This window comes from Ovis aries, chromosome 9 (assembly GCF_016772045.2).
Source record: "Ovis aries strain OAR_USU_Benz2616 breed Rambouillet chromosome 9, ARS-UI_Ramb_v3.0, whole genome shotgun sequence".
Taxonomy (NCBI): Eukaryota; Metazoa; Chordata; class Mammalia; order Artiodactyla; family Bovidae; genus Ovis; species Ovis aries.
Genome location: NC_056062.1, coordinates 34,840,605 through 34,859,404, shown reverse-complemented (window position 1 = coordinate 34,859,404; position 18,800 = coordinate 34,840,605). Strand labels below are relative to the sequence as shown.

At 42.7% G+C, this 18,800-nt stretch overlaps 1 protein-coding gene across 4 annotated transcripts in view; it reads left to right on the top strand.

The window, feature by feature from the left end:
• Positions 1 to 16,040, top strand: part of ATP6V1H (ATPase H+ transporting V1 subunit H) — a 71,463-nt gene extending 55,423 nt beyond the window's left edge. For all 4 annotated transcript variants that reach the window (XM_042254207.2, XM_004011677.6, XM_004011678.6 and 1 more), the window contains 2 exons: positions 1,447 to 1,560; positions 15,575 to 16,040. In XM_042254207.2, the coding sequence (XP_042110141.1) occupies positions 1,447 to 1,560; positions 15,575 to 15,635 (175 nt within the window). In that variant the 3' untranslated portion in view covers positions 15,636 to 16,040. The remainder of the gene's footprint in view (positions 1 to 1,446; positions 1,561 to 15,574) is intronic.
• The last annotated feature ends 2,760 nt before the right edge of the window (positions 16,041 to 18,800 follow it).

Below are 18,800 nucleotides of genomic sequence, written 5' to 3'. Positions count from 1 at the left end.
AGTGGTATAAGAATAGAAGCACATGTGTGGAACACAACTGTGCCTTAGCCAGTAGAGAGCTCTCTAGAAAATTCACGTTCAGGATTTTCTTTGGTTTGTATGATGTAATTTAAAAGCCATTTCATGAGTACTGGTGATTTTTTGATTACTACTGTTATTTGTTATAATATTGAATTGTTATTGAACTGAGTAGGATGAATGAATGTGATGGAAGAAGTTCTTTTTGGGGTAAAATAATCACATCAGCTTCCTATCCTTCAGTTCCCACATCAGCACCACAAATGGGGGTTCCTTGTCCTCTGGCAGGAAAGAATTTGCTAGATTCAACGATTGAGCTACTATAACGTAGTTGATAAAGGACTGAGCTGATGTGTTAGGTAAGGTGGTGTTCTAATCCATAGTACCTGGCATGGGACAAGCACTCATAAAAACTGGATATAATTATACTACACGTTTCTTTTTTCTCAATACAGTACATTAAAAAAAAAACATGTTCTAAAAGTAACATACAGGAAGGTCTCCAGGTGAAGTCTCTCTGTCATCCCAACCTGTGTGCTCCTCTCTAGGTTGTCTTGCACCACCAGCAGCCTCGCTGCACTAAGGCATCCCAGCCACTGACTGTGTGGTGGTGTTGGCCACCAGGCACCCACACTGCTTGCCTGGACTTTAGACACCTACTGGCTCTTTGCAGGGCCCTGCCCTGGCAGACAAACAGGGACCTTTCTTCCATTTGTGATGCAATAACTATTTACACTTTGCTTTTGTGTCTGTAGTAACTGGATTTTTCAGGGTGTTGCAGGGGGGCAGCAACAGCGGTGTGATTGTCAGTCCTCTTGGTCCTTTTGTCAAGAGGAATCTCTCATCTCTTTTACTGCCCAGAAGGTCATAATGGCATACTCCATCATTGCAGGAAAGGGCAGATATCATAATAAATCGAGTCTTTCTCAGGAAATTAACATGGCTCCTATGAGGTGTTTTTTAACCTCGTGTTCACTGCCGCCTGCTTCTGAGCCTGTATCTGGCTCCCAGAATGGCAGCCACTGGGCTTATTATTGATCTGATATTACTTCAGCTGTTAGGTGGTATGCAATATCCTAATTTTTAAGCAAGCTACAAATGCTGGTAATAAAGAACTTAATATTCAACTGCCTGGAACACTATAATCTAGATTACCCTAGCAGTCCAGATTGACCATATTTGCCCAGATGAGGAAATGAGGATAACAATTGGATTTATCATTAGGAGTTCAAGAGAAAATGTAGGAATGCTTCAAATCTGTGATTTGGGAGATATGATATTTTAAAAAGGTGTGTGTTGTTAACTTACCAGTATGGTAACTTCTCTTTGTGAAACTCCTGGGTGGCTGGGGCTGGGGCTCTCTGTGACTAACAGCAGGCATTGGAAAGTCAACTGCCGCACGTTCACTGTGCGGCTTCTGTCCTGCAGGGTCATCGAACAGCTGGGTGGGAAGCAGCTGGTGATGAACCACATGCACCACGAGGACCAGCAGGTGCGCTACAATGCCCTCCTGGCTGTACAGAAGCTCATGGTGCACAACTGGTAGGTGTCCCCTGGCCCCCTCGTCCCCATCCACATGTTCTTATGGAAATGCTTTCATGAGTGCTGGTTTTTAGAAGCAGTGATTTAGATTAATACCTAGAAGTAGATTTTAGCCATTCAGAGCAGTGATGTGATAGTTTAGGAAACAGCTGCATTAATGTTCTCAAAAAATGCATATGCGAAGTACTTTGTTGTTCAGTCGATGTCTGTTGAGTTGGTGATGCCATCCAACCGTCCCATCCTCTGTCAGGTTCAGTAGGGTTGCTGAAGTATAATTCTTGTCTTGTTAATAAAAATTTCATTTGAATAGTTATTTCTCTTGAAAAGTTTATTGTTCAGCGTTTTCATTTTTTAAATGTGCATTTATGATGTGAAAAAAAGCTGAGTATGGCATAGGATAACTAGAATGTTCCCTTTGGCAGTGGAGAAAATTTTTTGGTCGAGAATTTTATTGTTCAAATGATCATGCATTAAAGATGAAACATTTAAAATTTGAAAACTTTGCCTTGAATTTAGGAATTTGATTTAGTTTCACAGTAAATTTTTTGATGTAGGATTACAAAAGGAAAAGTAAATTTTTTTAGGGCCAGTGACTGGTGTATTTGCTCTTTATTATTAACTAGCCAATTAGAGAATATCCATCCTTTCTCTCCCTTTTCTCTAGTTACGTGCTAAAATATTTTAGCTTTAGTGTTTTAATTATGATAGATCCTTTTTAGTGGAGAAGCTTAGCCTCAGCATTTCCTGTACTTTCTTTAGTAAAAGAGTTTTCATATGAAGATTAGAATCCAGTTAGAAAGAATTCTAACTGTGGATTACACAGTTGATTAGACTGTAGCGTTTGTTGTGACAGACACATTTCTATGGCACTTTGTGCCAGAGGATGTAAACTGCTCCAGTAATAGCAAGTTATTCAACATCAAATTGGTGTGAGACCAAATAGAATGTCATTTGGAAGGAAAACCTTTGGCAGCATTATTTCCAAATGTAAAAGGATTTTGAATCAGTATTTTTATGCAGGTAACCAAGCTGGTAAAGCCTACTGCTCTACTTTCCGAAAATAGAGGCTTTTTAACTAAACCATGGTACTGGTGTTTAGAAGATGTTTCACACCAAATAAAACCTGAAAATATAATTGATTTGGTTTCCTCTGAGCATTTAGTTTGTCTTGGTTTAATGAAAACAAAATTTTAGAAGTGGTGTATTTTAGTATAACACAGTAACAGAAATATTGAAAATAATTAAAATACAGCTATGGGTAAAATACGAGTCTGTCTGAATGGCGGCAGCAGCAGCGTTTCCTGACAGGATCGAGCATGTTTTCTCTGTTACTGCTTTGCTCTGAGGCCCGGTTTCCAGATTTCCAGCACTTTCCAGGTTTACTGTTTGACTTTTCTACCATAAATCATTTTTAGGTTTTTGGTGTTTCATTATTCCCAAGATTTCTGTTGATTAGACTAAATCATAATTGTGGATTTAGTAAAGTTAGAATTTCGTTTTTACTGCGGAGAATGGTCTTTTGGTTTTTAGTCTAAAATTACATTGTGAGTATAAACTAGAAACTTAGGAAATCATGGACCTGGATTATCTCTGGTTCTCAATTCGGATTCTGCTCTGAGGCATCCAGTTCACTTTTCTTGTTGATGCAAAGATGGATTTACCCCTGGTTTATGGAAAATGGAGTATAGAGTTTTACAGTATCATGTGAAAATATTGCTCACTTCTTTGTCAGGAGTTTATGACTGATTTCTGGATTATTTCTGTGACTTGCAGGACATAGAGTAGCCAGCATTTCCCCCTCCACTGGACACCTGTGTGTATGAAATAATGGGTTACATGTAGCCCCAACTCAAGTGGGTGGGGTGTCAGGGGCAGAATGGAGGGAGGGGGCAGTAGGCACACACCGAGGTCTCTGTAGTTCAGGGAGCTTTGAATGGTCCAGTCCCAGCCATGGCCCTGCTGAGTGGATGTGCAGGCTCTGGCCTTCCCGTCCCTACATGCATTTCCTGGTATATCCCTCGTTCTTTTGAACAAGACTGGATTTTTATATTCATGAATTTGGCAAAATAGATATAAACAATGACCACTTAGTCTAGAGAACTTTTGTATAGACCCTCAGCTTCTGTGTTAATAATCTAACGTCATACAATGTCATCGTTTCTCTCCTACAGAATGATTTTAAATGTAATCAGCCTCTAATTCAGAAGCAGCCATATGTGCATATGGACAGCTCAGGACTTCAGGAAAGAAACACTGAATTTTGTAGGTAGAGGATCTTGTGTAGAACTTTCTCTTTGTTTCTAGATTCTTTTTCAACCTATTTTCAAGCAGAATAATACGTTAAGAGTGTTAGACTCTCTAGTTCTTTTATGTGTAGGTAAATAATATAACAGAGAGACCTCACAAAGCCAAGGGTGTGGGTGATGCTGCTTTTATTCTTCAATCTTTACATCTGACTGGGGTATTCTAGTTATTCTGTAAGTACATAGCCATAAATGAAGTGATTAAAAGAGTTACTTATGAACAGAATTGAAGGGAAAAACCCCTTAGTAAGTTTTAATTTCTTAGCCTTAACAATCATGTTACTATAACAGTCCATGTGATTTTATTTTATTTTTAAAAAATGAATTTATTCATTTTAATTGGAGGCTAATTACTTTATAATATTGTAGTGGTTTCACCATACATTGACATGAATCAACCATTGGTGTACATGTGTTCCCCATAACATATGACATTTCCGAATTTAACATGTTCCAAAATTAATTTAGAAAATTGTGGTCTGTCTTGGGCTGCCTGGAATTTTCCACATTCTTCTTATGACATTTTTAGTGGAGGAATTCTCAGGTAAGACTATTTATTACATTCTAAATATAATTCAAGTAAAAGGAGTCTACAATAAGCCCTGAGTATGGACTTTGCTCCCATTCTGTCCCCTTAATAAGAGTGCTTGTAGCGGCGTATGACGTGTTGCATAACTAGATTTGTATGTGCTGTGGTCATTTCAGGTGTGTTTGCATTGTACTAATTGCTTTTGGTTATAACTGCTTGATCCAAAACCAGCATTTAAAGTGAAAAGGAGGGAATTCTGGTTCTGGTTCTACAGGTATGGAGCTTGAAGTCTCCACTCCATCTGAACAAGTAAACAGCTGAACAGACTGAAAAATCAAGCAACCCTAGTTGAACCCACAGGAGAGAACAGTATACACTTTGCAGCCGAGACTGAAGAGGCATGTGAATGCAGAGTTGCTGCTCAGGGGAGCAGGACTCAGACCAGGGGACAGTGAGGGACCAGCACCTGGAGGAGGCTGGACTATGGCTGGTGAATCACAGGAGGTGCAGTATGCACAAGGCTAGGGGATCTAGACAGGGGGTTGGGGAGTGGGCCAATACAGTGAGAATTCTCTCCAGAAGCCAGACCAGTGTCTCACAGTAAATAGTTAAGGAGAACTCCCACGGCCTTTTGTCAGAAAGGGGAGAGGAACCATTCTGAAACAGCCCAGAGCTCTTGTTCTTAACCAGGCCTGTACTCAGTGGAGATTCATTAACCCAGCCTGCCAGGGTGTCATCAGAGTCTGACTGACCTGGGGAAGAGAAATGACCAGTTCCAGCAGACTCTGACCATCCTTTCCTACCCAGAAGGGTAGAAAAACCCCAAGGGACACTTGTGAAGGTCACAGTCTCAGGGTCCAGGTTCAGTGAAGACTGAGACCAGATCATAGGACTCCAGAAAGCTTCCTTTCACCCTGCCTCACCACCATGTTACTTAAGATTTATTTATAACAGTTTCTTTTACCCAGCACACCAAATCCAACTAATAAGAAAATACTGCAAAGCATACCAAAAAGGAAAAAAAAAAGTAAGCGTCAGAACAAGCCATGGCGAGAATGTTGGGGGAGGAAGGAAAGTTATGACAAACCTAGATAGCATATTGAAAAGTAGAGACATTACTTTGCCAACAAAGGTCCGTCTAGTCAAGGCTATGGTTTTTCCAGTGATCATGTATGGATGTGAGAGTTTGACTGTGAAGAAAGCTGAGCACCGAAGAATTGATGCTTTCAAACTGTGGTGTTGGAGAAGACTCTTGAGAGTCCCTTGGACTGCAAGGAGATCAGCCCTGGGATTTCTTTGGAGGGAATGATGCTGCAGCTGAAACTCCAGTACTTTGGCTACCTCATGCAAAGAGTTGACTCATTGGAAAAGACTCCAATGCTGGGAGGGATTGGGGGCAGGAGGTAAAGAGGACGACAGAGGATGAGATGGCTGGATGGCATCACTGACTCGATGAACATGAGTCTGAGTGAACTCCGGGAGTTGGTGATGGACAGGGAGGCCTGGCGTGCTGCGATTCATGCACGCACATGACTGAGCGACTGAACTGAACTGAACTGAAGCATCAGAACAAGCCATGGCAAGAATGTTGGGAGATCAGGCTGTAAACTTTAAACAACCATGATTAACATACTTAGGACCTTAATGGATGAAGTTGACAGCATGCAAGAACAGATGAACAAGTTAAACAGAGAGAAATCCTAAGAATGGACCAAAAAGAAATATTAGAGGTCAAAAATCCTGTAGCAGAAGTGAAGAATGCCTTTGATAGGCTTATTAGTAGACTGGACACAGCTGTCTACAGAAAACACCAGGCCTACTTGGGTTCACCGTTGAATTCTACCAAACATTTAAGGAAGAAATGTTAGATCAATTCTTTGCAATCTTTTTAAGAGGTTAGAAGCAGAGGGAATACTTCCTAACTCATTTTGTGAGGCCAGCATTGCCTAATACCAAAACCAGACAAAGACATTATGAGAAAACCATGTTCTTTTATGAACATAGATACAAAAATCCTCAACGAAATATTAACACACTGAATCCAACAACATATAAAAAGAATCATACACCAAAACCAAGTGAAATTTATTCCAGATATGCAAGGCTGGTTAGGCATTTGAGAATCAGTTAATATAATCCATCACATCAACAAAAAGAAGAAGAAAAATCACATGATTTTAACCCATCAGTTCAGTTCAGTCGCTCAGTTGTGTCTGACTCTTTGCGATCCCATGGACTGCCAGCGTGCCAGGCTTCCCTGTCCATCACCAACTCCTGGACTTTGCACCAACTCTTGAATTATAACTATAGATGCAGAAAAAGCATCTGACAAAATAAAACATCTGTTCATGATAAAAACTTTCAGCAAAGTAAGAATAGAGTTCTTTCTCAATATGATAAATAATATCAATTTTTTAAAAACCCTTCAGCTAACATCATACTTATTGCTGAAAAACTGGAATCTTTCCCACAAAGATCCGGTACAAAACATAGAGGTCTCCTCTCACAACTTCTTTGTACTGGAAGTTCTAGCCAAAGCATTAAGACAAGAAAAAATAAATGGTATCCAGATTGAAAAGGAAGACATGAAACAGTCTTTGCTCCTAGATGACATGATCATCCATGTAGAAAATCCTAGAGGCCTGACAAAAAAAGAGTCTTCCTGGTACTAATAAGCAATTATAGCAAAGCTGCAGGAAATAAGGTTAATACACAAAAGTCAATCACTTTCCTATGTACCAGCAAGGGACATAGGACTTGAAGACTTAGTATAAGACTGCAGTAATAAAGATAGTATGGTATCGGTGAAAGAGTAGACAAACAGATCAATGGAACAGAATAGAAAGCCCAGAAATAGGGCCCCTTAAATATAATCAGCTGATCTCTGCCAGAGGAGTGAAGATAATGCAGTGAAATAAAAGTAGTCTTTTCAACAGATCGAGCTGGAACAACTGCACATCCACATGACCAAAAAAAAAAAAAAAAAAAAAAAAAGGACCTGGACACAGACCTTACAACCTTTACGAAAGCTAACTCAAAGTGGATCGTGGACCGAACACAAAAACTCCTAGAAGATAATGTAGACAATCCAGGTGACCTTGGACATGGTGATGTCTTTTTAGATACACCACCAAAGGCCTGATTCATGAAAGAAATAATTGAGAAGTTGGACTTCATTAAAATTAAAAAGTTCTGCTCTGTGAGTGACAGTGTCAAGAGAATAAACCACAGACTGGGACAGAATGTTTGCAAAAGGTGTATTTGATAAAGGACTGTTATCGGAAATACACAAAGAACTTCTATTTTTTATTTGTTTGTCCGTGCCATGCAGCTTGTGGGATCTTAGTTCCTCAACCAGGGATTGAATTTGGGCCCCTGACAGTGAAAGTGCAAAGTCCTAAACACTGAACCACTGGAAATTCCCTGCAAAGAACTCCAGAAACTCAACAATAAGAAAACAACTTGAGTACAAAATGAGCCAAAGACTGGAGGCTCAGAAGGTAAAGCGTCTGTCTACAATGTGAGAGACCTGGGTGTGGTCCCTGGGTTGGGAAGATTCCCTGGAGAAGAAGTGGCAACCCACTCCAGTACTCTTGCCTTGAGAATCCTGTGGACAGAGGAGCTTGGTGCAGGCTACTGTCCATGGGGTTGCAAAGAGTCGGGCACGACTGAGCAACTTCACTTTCACTTTCTTTATTTCACCAAAGAAGATATACTGATGGTAAGATTAAGAAAAGATGCTCCACATCTAATGTCATCAGGGGAATGCCGATTAAAACAAAAGCTAAATAACACCACACACCTATTAGATTGGCTGAAATCTGGAACAGTGGCAGCACCAAGTGCTGGTGAGGGGGTGGAGCAGCAGGAATCCTCATGTGTTGCTGGTGGGGATGCTACATGGTGCAGCTGCTTTGCAAGACAGTTGGTATTTTCTTACAAAACTGAACATATTCTTATATATTCTGTGATCCAGCAGTTGTATGCCTTGGTATTAACCCACAGGGTTTGAAAACTCACATCCTCACAAAAACCCAGCACATGGATGTCTATAGCAGACATTTTGGAAGCTACCAAGATGTCTTTCCTTGAGTGAATGGATAAGCAGACTGTGATATGTCCAGACAGTGGACCGTTATTGAGTGTTAAAAAGGAATGAGCTATCAAGTCATGGAAAGGCATTGAGAAACTCTAAAGGCATGTGATTTAAGTGAAAGAGGGCTTCCCAGGCGGCTCAGTGGTAAAGAGTCCGCCTGCAATGCAGGAGACCCAGGTTCAATCCCTGTGTTGGGAAGATCCCCTGGAGAAAGAAATGGCAACCCACTCCAGTATTCTTGGAGTGGGAGAATCCCATAGACAGAGGAGCCTGGCAGGCTACAGTTCCTGGGGTTGTAAGAGTCGGACATGACTTAGCAACTAAACAACTGAAAAAAGCCAATCTGAAAAGGCTACATACTGTGTGATTCCAATATACGGCATCTAGAAAAAGCAGAACTGTGGAGACAGTGAAAAGATCAATTGGGAGACTCAGGGAAAGGATGAACAGGCAGAGCACGGGGGAATATTAGGACATTGAAAATACTGTGTGAAATTATCATGATGGACATGCGTCATTATACATTTGTCCAAGCATTTGTTACCAAGCGTGAGCCGAGGCTGACACATCTTAACCACTCAGAGTCCTAGCACACCTGGGGGCTCACTTTGGATGGTGGTCAAATGTAAGCTAGGCAAGCTAAGACTCTGGGTGATTAAGATGTTGCAGTATCAGTTCATGCTTGGTAGCAAATATACCCTCTGATGTGGGGCGTTCATGGTGGGGGAGGCTCCATGTTTGTGGGGACTAGGTATATCTGGGAAATCTCTGTGTCTTTGTCTCGATTGTTTTGTGAACCTAAAACTCCTCTAAAAAAAGGAAAAGGGGCATTTGCTGCCAATCCTAATGCTTTGAGTGGCCCAGTGCATGGCACATCATACTGTGTGTGCGAAAAAGGATGAAGTACCTAAGACTGCTGCTCTGTGGATAACAGAAGGTAGAGGTGATGGGTAAGGAGGGACTGGACTGTTCTGAACATAAGCTGGAGTTGAAGAAACTCTGGATTTGGCTAATGATATTTAGATTTTATAGCTAGTTTGTAAAGGTTTGATTGCTTGAATTCCTATGGGAAAGATATCTTTGTTATTGTGAATTTTGCCCAAGTTGCTTTCATAATAGACTGTAATACAACGGCTATTAAAACTTATGTTTTTGTTTCTTAGGACCAGAATTCATGTAAATAGAGAGTCTACTTTTAGAATGACTGATTTTTTTTTTTTTTAAATTCTGTGGATCACCTCTTTAGGGATACTGCTAATTTGTTTAGTCTTTGAATTTAAATGCTATTAGAAAATGAAATAGCTAATGGTGATGAAAATATATTTGAGAAAATAGGTTGAGGACTCACGCTGTGATGTTCTTAAACTGTTTATTCTCACATCCACACAATAACATGTCTTCAGCCACCAGGAGCTGAAATAATGTTCCATGAAGCAGTGCTATTTAGGGATGAAGACTCTGAGGTTTAAATCAGACAGACTTGGGTTTACATACCCTACATACTGCTAAGCAGCCTCACATTACAACATGTCATTTAATGTGCTAAACTCCAGCTCCTCATCTGAAAAACGGGCTCCGCTGTAGCTTCTGTGGATGTTACTGGAAGAGTAGGGATGAGGATGCACGTCCAGCAGGCAGCGCTGGGCTCTGGAAGAGGCAGATGTTGGAGATGGCACAGGTGACCTTGGTCGCGGCTTTTCCCAGGCTGGGACTTTAAAGTGCTGTGAAAACAGTTTGCCTGGGCTTCCCTGGTGGCTCAGATGGTAGAGAATCTGCCTGCAGTGCAGGAGACCCAGGTTTGATCCCTGGATTGGGAAGATCCTCTGGGGAAGGAAATGGTAACCCACTCTAGTATTCTTGCCTGGGAAGTCCCATGGACAGAGCAGCCTGGCGGGCTACAGTCCATGGAATCACAAGGAGCTGGACACGACTGAGCGACTGACACACACACACACTTAAGTTTGCAGTTTAAATGTGTTCCTGTCAGTTAGATACAGATGAGGGAGAGCACTATGCTTTTTTACATGGTTCATAAAACATAATTTGCTTTCTGTATAATACTCAAAATCATCATAAAAGCTGAATGAATAACTCCAGCTGAGTAAACTGTAGTGAATTTGCATGAAAGGAAAAACAGAACTATACATAACATATTTGAAATTTAGTTTTTGTCTTTACTAAGTAGAAGTCTGTACTGGAAACAGGTATAAAGTCTATATATTCAAAAATGAATTGTTTTTATATATTCAGAAAAGAATATTTCCTATATGATTTATACCTGGTTGTTTTCCAAAACAGAGTTGGTAAAGATTAAGAGAAATGTAATAATGACTCAGTTGTAGTTTTAATCATTATTATGATAAAGATGTGGGATGGAGAATTCTAGGTTCATTATCATTTTAGTTATGAAAATGTACATACCAAAATGAAGACTAGAGAAAATAGTTCAAAAATGATAGTAAAAGTACATTTTCTACTGACCTTCTTGGAAGCCAAGGCAAAAAGGAAAATAAATGAGACCATAGTTTTCTCAGATTAATATGTTTGTCAGGAGACAGTTCACTCTTTTCCCTGGCACTAAATTACATAGCTGAAGTTACCATGCTTTTAAATCATATAGTCATAGGTATACCTATGGCTGATTCATGCTGATGTTTGGCAGAAACCAATACAATACTGTAAAGCAGTTACCCTTCAATTAAAAATAAATAAATTAAAATTATATAGTCAGTGTCTTCAACTACAGTTTTAAACAATGAATAAAAGTGTTTGAATATTTAAACAACCCTAAGTACAGTGAGGGTTTGGCCCTTAATCGTAATACAGTGCAGGCCTCATGTTGTTCTTGGAGTTAGTGTAAGTCAGGCCAGGTCAGTACTTCTCGGTGCCCTGGGGCTGGCATCACCCTCAGACCCTCAGACCCTCTTTCAGATTTCAGCTGTCTCGAGGGGTGCTCACAGCAACTGGGAAGCTGTTTGTTAGGATCGTGGATGCTGAGATGTAGATCTTTTATACCCCTGACAAGAGAACGAAATCTGTGTTTCTTAACCACATATGAGCTCTCTCTCAGCATTCAACATGATGTCTTATGTGGGCTGTTTCTTACCTGGATTTTTTTAAAGGGAGATAGGTCTTCACACTCCCCATTTTTTCAGTTTTCAGAAGTGCTGACATCTGAAGAGATGTTACAGTTTTGGAAAAAGACAAAAATTGCCCTCTGCCTTTCTAGGTTCTTCTAGCTGGTCTAAGAATTTGACATGAGACAGATTAACAGGAGAAACTCAGATTTAATCACATATACACAGGGGCCTGTCCTAAGGAGGCTTCCATGGCATCTGAGAGGAGGAAGAGAAGGGGGTGGACATGGGGACTTCAGCAGGCAGGAGGCAGTTCACACGGAGACAGACAAGCAGGTGTTTGGAGAACAGATGTTTGTGGGAACTTGCTGGGATGGTGGGACATAGAGAGGACTCTTCTTCAGGCCCCATCCAGCTCCCCACACCCGGCCCGTGCTCTTTGTAGATCTCCCAGGATAGTGCTCTTCTGGGCCAGGCACTTCATCTGAGGTCTATGGACAGGTAAGGGGCAGGTGAAAGGAAAGACTTCACGAATGGTGTGTTTCTTAAAAATAATTGTCATAAAATAATCCTCATGTTGAAGAGATATTCTGTGGGGTGGCAGATTTTGTTTCCCTACAAACTTATGGATGACGTTAAAGAAGGAAGTATTACACATCTCAAATTTTGCTTTTTGGGCTGTAGAAGTTAACGGTTTAATGTCCACTCCCGTGGATTGCTGGTACAAATCAGATGCCCTTTGAGTGAACTGTGAGTTGAAATGGTGTATTAATCTTCATGTGTAGAGAGACTGACTCGGTACTCAGATAACTCATTTAGATAGCTCTGAAGTCCTGTTAGAGATGTGTTTTCATCCCTTGAAGTGAAGTCTGTAGTCACTTTTCCTCTTGCCTGACAGTAATGTAGCCTTAACCCAAAGGCATGGTAGCTCAGCTGGTAAAGAATCCGCCGGCAATGCAGGAGACCCAGGTTTGATTCCTGGGTCAGGAAGATCTACTGGAGAAGGTATAGGCTACCCACCCCAGTATTCTTGGGCTTCCCTTGTGGCTCAGCTGGTAAAGAATCTCCCTATGATGTGGAAGACCTGGGTTCAATCCCTGGTTTGGGAAGATCCTCTCCCTTGTAGCTCAGTTGGTACAGAATCTGCCTGCAATGCAGGAGAACTGGGTTCGATCCTTGGGTCAGGAAGATCCCCTGGAGAAGGAGATGGCAACCCACTCCAGTATTCTTTCCTAGCGAGTCCCATGGACAGAGGAGCCTGGCAGGCAATGGGGTTTGCAAGAGTCCAGGAGTCAGACACAACTTAGCAACTAAACCACCACCACCACTCACTCCTGTATTCTGGCTGGGAGAATTCCAGGGACTGTCTAGTCCATGGGGTTGCAAAGCGTTGGACATGACTGAGCGACTTTTACTTACTCGCTAGTATTGTTGTTGTTGTTATTATTATCATCATCTACTATAAAGATGGAACAGTGTCTGCTCTCTGCACCCTCTTTTGTTGGAGACCAGGCAGCCTCTCAGTAAAGAGAGGAACGGGCCTGTGCCCTGGCAGTTCACCTGCCCGCTCTGCCCTGAGCAGGTAGTCACAGCTTCCCCGCACCCCCATGGGTGGAGATGAGACGCCCGCTCCCAGGTGCTGTAGAGAGGAGGACATGCGGACACACTCGTGCTCAGGTCTCCACGGTGGCCTCTGACTGTGGGTGGGGCAACCTCTGTGTGTTCCCAGGCGCAGGCCCCTGGTGTCAGGACTGCCGTGTGCCCGGTGGCACACAGGACTTGCAGGTAGCTTGGGTGTTACTCAGGAGTGTTAGAATTGACCACACTGGGTGTCAGGATAGCAGATCACCATGCTTTCCAGGCCTAGCCCAGGGAATCGATTTTTCTCCAGAACTCTGTTGACTGGGTCCCCGATGTGTAGGGTAGGCTCTTGTTACTCCATTCAATCCTGGATGGTGTTTGTTCGAGGACCTAGTGTGGCTTCAAATCCCTGGCCACTCGAGCCTTGGACAGACGATCCTCTGTGTCCATGGGTCATCTGGGAGGAGTGTTCTCCTGCTGTTGCTGGTTGAATCTGCAGACAAGGATGCTGCGGGTGTGGAGGGCCGACTGTGTGCCTGAGGTCTGGGGATTCTGCAGTAAGCATTGTGCTCCCCAGCCCCCTTTTACCTAAACCTCACAGACCTATGCAGCCACAAGTGCTCCCTGGTTGGAATCTTCCCCAGGGCGCTGGTGTTGACTGTGACTATAAACTCTTTTATTTTCTAGTAAAATTTGTAGGTTTCTCTTTTGACCTTTGCATAAATTAAAACTTAGCTGTTGGCTGAAGAAAAGATCCCTATTGTCTGTGTTAGGGTGGTTATTCTCATTAATACAGTAATAGATTATGTGCTTCGGATGAAACCTAGAACGACTCAGTGGTAAGAACTTTCCTACTAGGATAAAAAGATAAACCCATAAGCCATTGTCACACTTCAGGAAGTTCAGTCAGGCTCGCGTGTTTAAACCACAGCCTCCTCCGAGCCCTGTGGAGTTCTCTCCCCTCACTTGTGCTAGTTCCCGGAGCTCATGCTCTCCCTGTCTGGGTTCTGTGTTGTTTCACAGGCATCTTCATGCAGGGATGGCTTTGGGCTGAGGCTGTGATGGGAGAGGGTGGACAGTGCAGGGGCCGAGACTCACCCCATCCCTGGGTTCTGTGCCTGTGCAGGATGGCAGGTCACTTTGGCCTGTGGATCCTGGGGGCCCCCAAGGCTGCTTAATGGAGGTGCTAAGACCAGGGGAGGTGGAGCGGTGGCTGAGGGCTGGAAACGCTGACCCCTGCACCCACTGAGCCACCTTCACACTCATCCCTCAGCCAGCCCCCCAGTGAACACCGAGAACCCGCTCTCCACCAAGTGATCAGCTGGAGTGTGAATCTGATCTCTAGTCCAAAACTCAAGATGTTTCCTTCGTTATAGGAGGAATCTTGTAAATGTTCTTAAAAAACCTTTTTCTTGTCCTTATTAGTTACTTCAGAAACAATAGGCAAGTCCTTTGTCAGAAGATAGGGAAAGGTTCTCTGTCCTGGAATCACAGTGGTACCCATCTGCAGTTCAGAGCTGAGTATACACAGACTGTGAGCTTCCGAGGTGGTGCTAGTGGTAAAGAACTTGCCTGCTAGTGCAGGAGACGTAAGAGATGCGGGTTCAATCCCTGCAGGGGTTGGGAAGATTCCCTGGTGGAGGGCATGGCAGCCCACTTCAGTGTTCTTGCCTGGAGAATCCCGTGGACAGAGGAGCCTGGTGGGCTGCAGTCCATGGGGTTACAGAGTCAGATACAACGGAGCAACTTCGCACAGCACGTACGCTGACTGGGTGCTTGTCCAGTTGATTTTCTGAAGGAGAGAACGTCACCTGAAACATTTGGAGACCACCTCTCTAAGCCACAGTTTGCTTCCTCTATAAAATGAGATCATTTTTCGGCTCTTGTGATTGTCCTGTGGGTTCAGCAGTACCATCTTGGCGAAGGTTTCAGACTCCACCAGTGTAGACGGAGTGAGTGCTAAGTAACAAGCGGCTCCGATTAACTGTCGGATCCTGGAGGTTACTTCCAGTGGCTGTTTTCACATGTGCCTGTGTCGGTCTCTAGGGATAGACAGCTTGTATTTCCTAATGTCAGGAGGCTTCTCATGTGTCGGTCCTACTTGGATTTGTACGTAGGTTGATTTTGAACTTATTAGGTTGCAAAAGAGCGCAGCAGACGAGACTTGACAGAAAGGCAAACGTTGCTTGTGGTCGGATGCAGAATTACTCGTTTACGTGGGTCACACCTTGTCTGTACATGGTAGATGGAGTGTTTAAAATTCGTAGAGTACTGGTACTTTTGAATTTAGGCAAGATCAGTTTTCCAGGGCTAGTTTTTGGATGTTAAAGTGAGTAGAGACGACAGTGTATATTGTGTTTCAGTTTTGAAAAGGACTCTTTACTGATTCAGTTCTAACCTCCCTTGCTGTTTCCTTCCTGTGTTTCAGGGAATATCTTGGTAAACAACTCCAGTCTGAACAGCCGCAGACGGCAGCTGCCCGGAGCTGAATGGGCTCAGGGCTTCTCTTGGATCTCCAGCCGCCCTCTCACCTGGGGTAGAAGACCTGGAGTGGGTCTCAGTAACTGCGGTCAAGCTCAAGCCATTCCTCATTTTATGTGTCATTTCTTCTTTGTGTAGCTTTTCCCAATGCTGATTTCCCGTTAATTTGTCTTAAAGTAGGTGCTTTCTGTATCTGAGGAAAATATTACTGTTACATATACTGCTCATAATTTCTGTATTTATTGTTCTCTGGAATGAATATAGGGTTATTAAAACATTCTCACTCCAAATACATTTTTTCTGTTTCCTCGTTCCTGACTTGAACTATTATAACAAAAGTACCTTTCGTCCCAACCGAATTGGGAGAACTGTGTTTGCAGGGTAGTGAATGGTAAATAAATGTTTTGAATTCATACGGAGTTTTGTCTTCCATCCATCCGCCCGCCCATCCACACATGCACATCCACACATGCACATTGCAGCAATCTTCTGCTAATATTGAGAAAACCTTAAAATGTTGAACGAACTCTTACCATGACGCTGTCATCTAAAAGACTTATGAAGCACAGTGAGGAATTTTAGCTATAGGTTATTTTCACTGATTTCTTATTTACTCTTGGATTTTAGTACTTCAAGTCTGTTTTCTTTGAATACTTTCTGGTTTAAATATTGCCAATAGGTATTTTATTTCTACCTCCCACCTTTTGTTCTGGAACTCCCAGCCTTCACAGGGGCACCCATGGCCTGGAGGTTTACCTCCCCCAGATCTGAACCTTTTGTTTTTAACCTCATTGCCTGGTCTGAGTCTCATTTTTGTTTCATTTTCACTTTTCATTCTGAGCAGTTCTCTGATTGTAAAGATGGTAAGGCTAATAGTTTATATGGTAAGTTTTCTTCTATAGAAAGACACTCCTAGCACCATCTCCTGTTTAAGGATAAAAGATTGAAAAGGTTGACCTGACCACCTTCATCCAATTCCCAGTTCTCCCACCCCATGCCTCTGGCAACCACAAATCTGATCGCTTTTTGAATTAATGTTTTCATTTCCTTTGGATAAATACCCGGAAGTGAAATTGCTGGATTGTATGGTAGCTCTATTTTTAACTTTTTGAGGAACCTCCGTACTGTTTTTCCCCAGTAGTTGTGCCAATTCACATCCCCACCAACAGTGCACAAGGGATCCCTTTTTGCCACATTCTTGCCAACACTTGTTACCTCCTCTTGCTGATGATAGCTTCTCACAGCTGTGAGGTGACGTCTCATTGTGGCTTTGAGTTGCAGTTATCCGGTGATTATTGTTCAGCATCTCTCCATGTGCCTGTTTGCCATCTGTATGTCTTTGGAAAAATACCTCTTCAAGTCCTCTGCCCATTTAAAAATTATTTTTAACTACTTTTATTGTTTTAAAATTCTTTTTTGTGGTGGGAAACTTCTTTTTTGTGTCTTGTTGGCCTTCATATTGTAGAAGATATGTGAAAAGGGCCTTCCCATTGGCAGGTGAAGCTTATTCCCACACATTGTACCTGGACAGTCACAAGTACCTGTTTTATTATAAAAGACCTGGTTAGAATGTTTCTGGCTTTGAGACAGTACCAGTTTCTAGTGATTTTCTTTTCTTTCTTTCTTTTTTTTTTTTTAAGTGATTTTCAACATTTGGGCCAAGGTCTACGTTTGGAATAACACAGAACAAGTCTTATCCTTAAGATTCTACTTTTTAGAAGCATGTTCATTCTAGAATAGTGCTGCTTTATCTTCATCGTGTTTCTATTTGAATGCTGGACGCCTCAGACCACGTTTTGACACAGCAAGGTGAAACAGACGTGCGTCATGTGATGTGTCAATGGTGAGACAAAGACCTTCCTTCCTGGGTAGCCTGACATCAGGAGAAACTTGAAAAAGTGAGAGTTTTTGCTCTGAAGAGAGCAGCAATGCCTGTAATCCTCCCAGGGCAGGGGTCCTGAGTGGGGCTTGCAGACACACTGCCTTGCTCGCGCCCTGCCTCCTATTGCTCCCACACAGCTGACGGCTCAGCATGGGAGCCTGACCCACAGGCAGCAAGTCTGGAGATGACAGCCCCAGGGGGGTGGGCCCAGGAGGAGACACGCTCACCAGGATGTCTTGTTTGGGATGTTGACATGAGGCATGGATGAAAGTAACTGGCAGTGAGATGACACACGTGGAAGAGATACCTAGAGATGAAAAGGCTGTAAAACCCTGAGTAAAAATCCCTGAGGCAGAGAGGAGAGTGGCAGGTGAGCTGCGTGACAGCCGGGTGAGAAGGACAGGGTCATTGGTGCCCAGTCACCAGACTTGTGGGAGACCAGCATCCCTTGTGGGAGTCAGAGGACAAGAGCCCATGCCCAAGACCAGTGGATGGGCCATCACATGTGAAAAACACTTCTGTGGGCTAGCAACCAACAACTGGAAATTTAAAATAGTGTAAAAACACTTCAAAAATTTAACAAGAGTATAAGATCTGTGCACTGAAAACTAAGGTTCCTGAGGCAAATGAAAAAAGACGACACACAGGAGGAGATATGTTCTGACCATGGATTAGGAGATGCACATGGTTAGGGTGTCAGTTCTGGGTTGGTCCATAGGTTCCATGTAGTCCCAACAGCAGTACCATCTGGCTTCGATGTAGAAATAAACAAGCTGATTTGAAAGTTTGCATGGAGATGCAAATGATCTGGAAGAGCTGAAACAGTTTTGAAAGATTTAAAGTTGGAGGCATCAACAGTACTTGGCTTTAAATAGAGCCAGGGTAGAACTGGCATAAACATCAGTTTATAAACCAGGGACAGGATAGAGTCCAGGAACAGAGCTTGATGGAATCAGCGTAAATGAGCGAGGACTAATTTGGGAGATTAAAAACAAGATAGGATGAAAATACTGCATGTGATAGAATGTGAGCTGTGAAGACCATGATCAGACTTTGTGTGCAGGGCCTGCCCCAAGTCCTGTGAATGCTTTTCCTCGTCTGAATCTTGCAACAGCCCTCTTGTGAGGCTACGGCTGTTACCCCTGTTTTAAAAAGGTGGAGGGCCCGAGTGAGGTCAAGTGACTTAGCCAACTTAATGGGGTTTGCCCTCAGCTTTAACACCCGGTTGACACAAGGAAAATCAGGGGTAGCTGCCTATCAGAGATATTCTAAAGTCAAAACAAGCACCCAA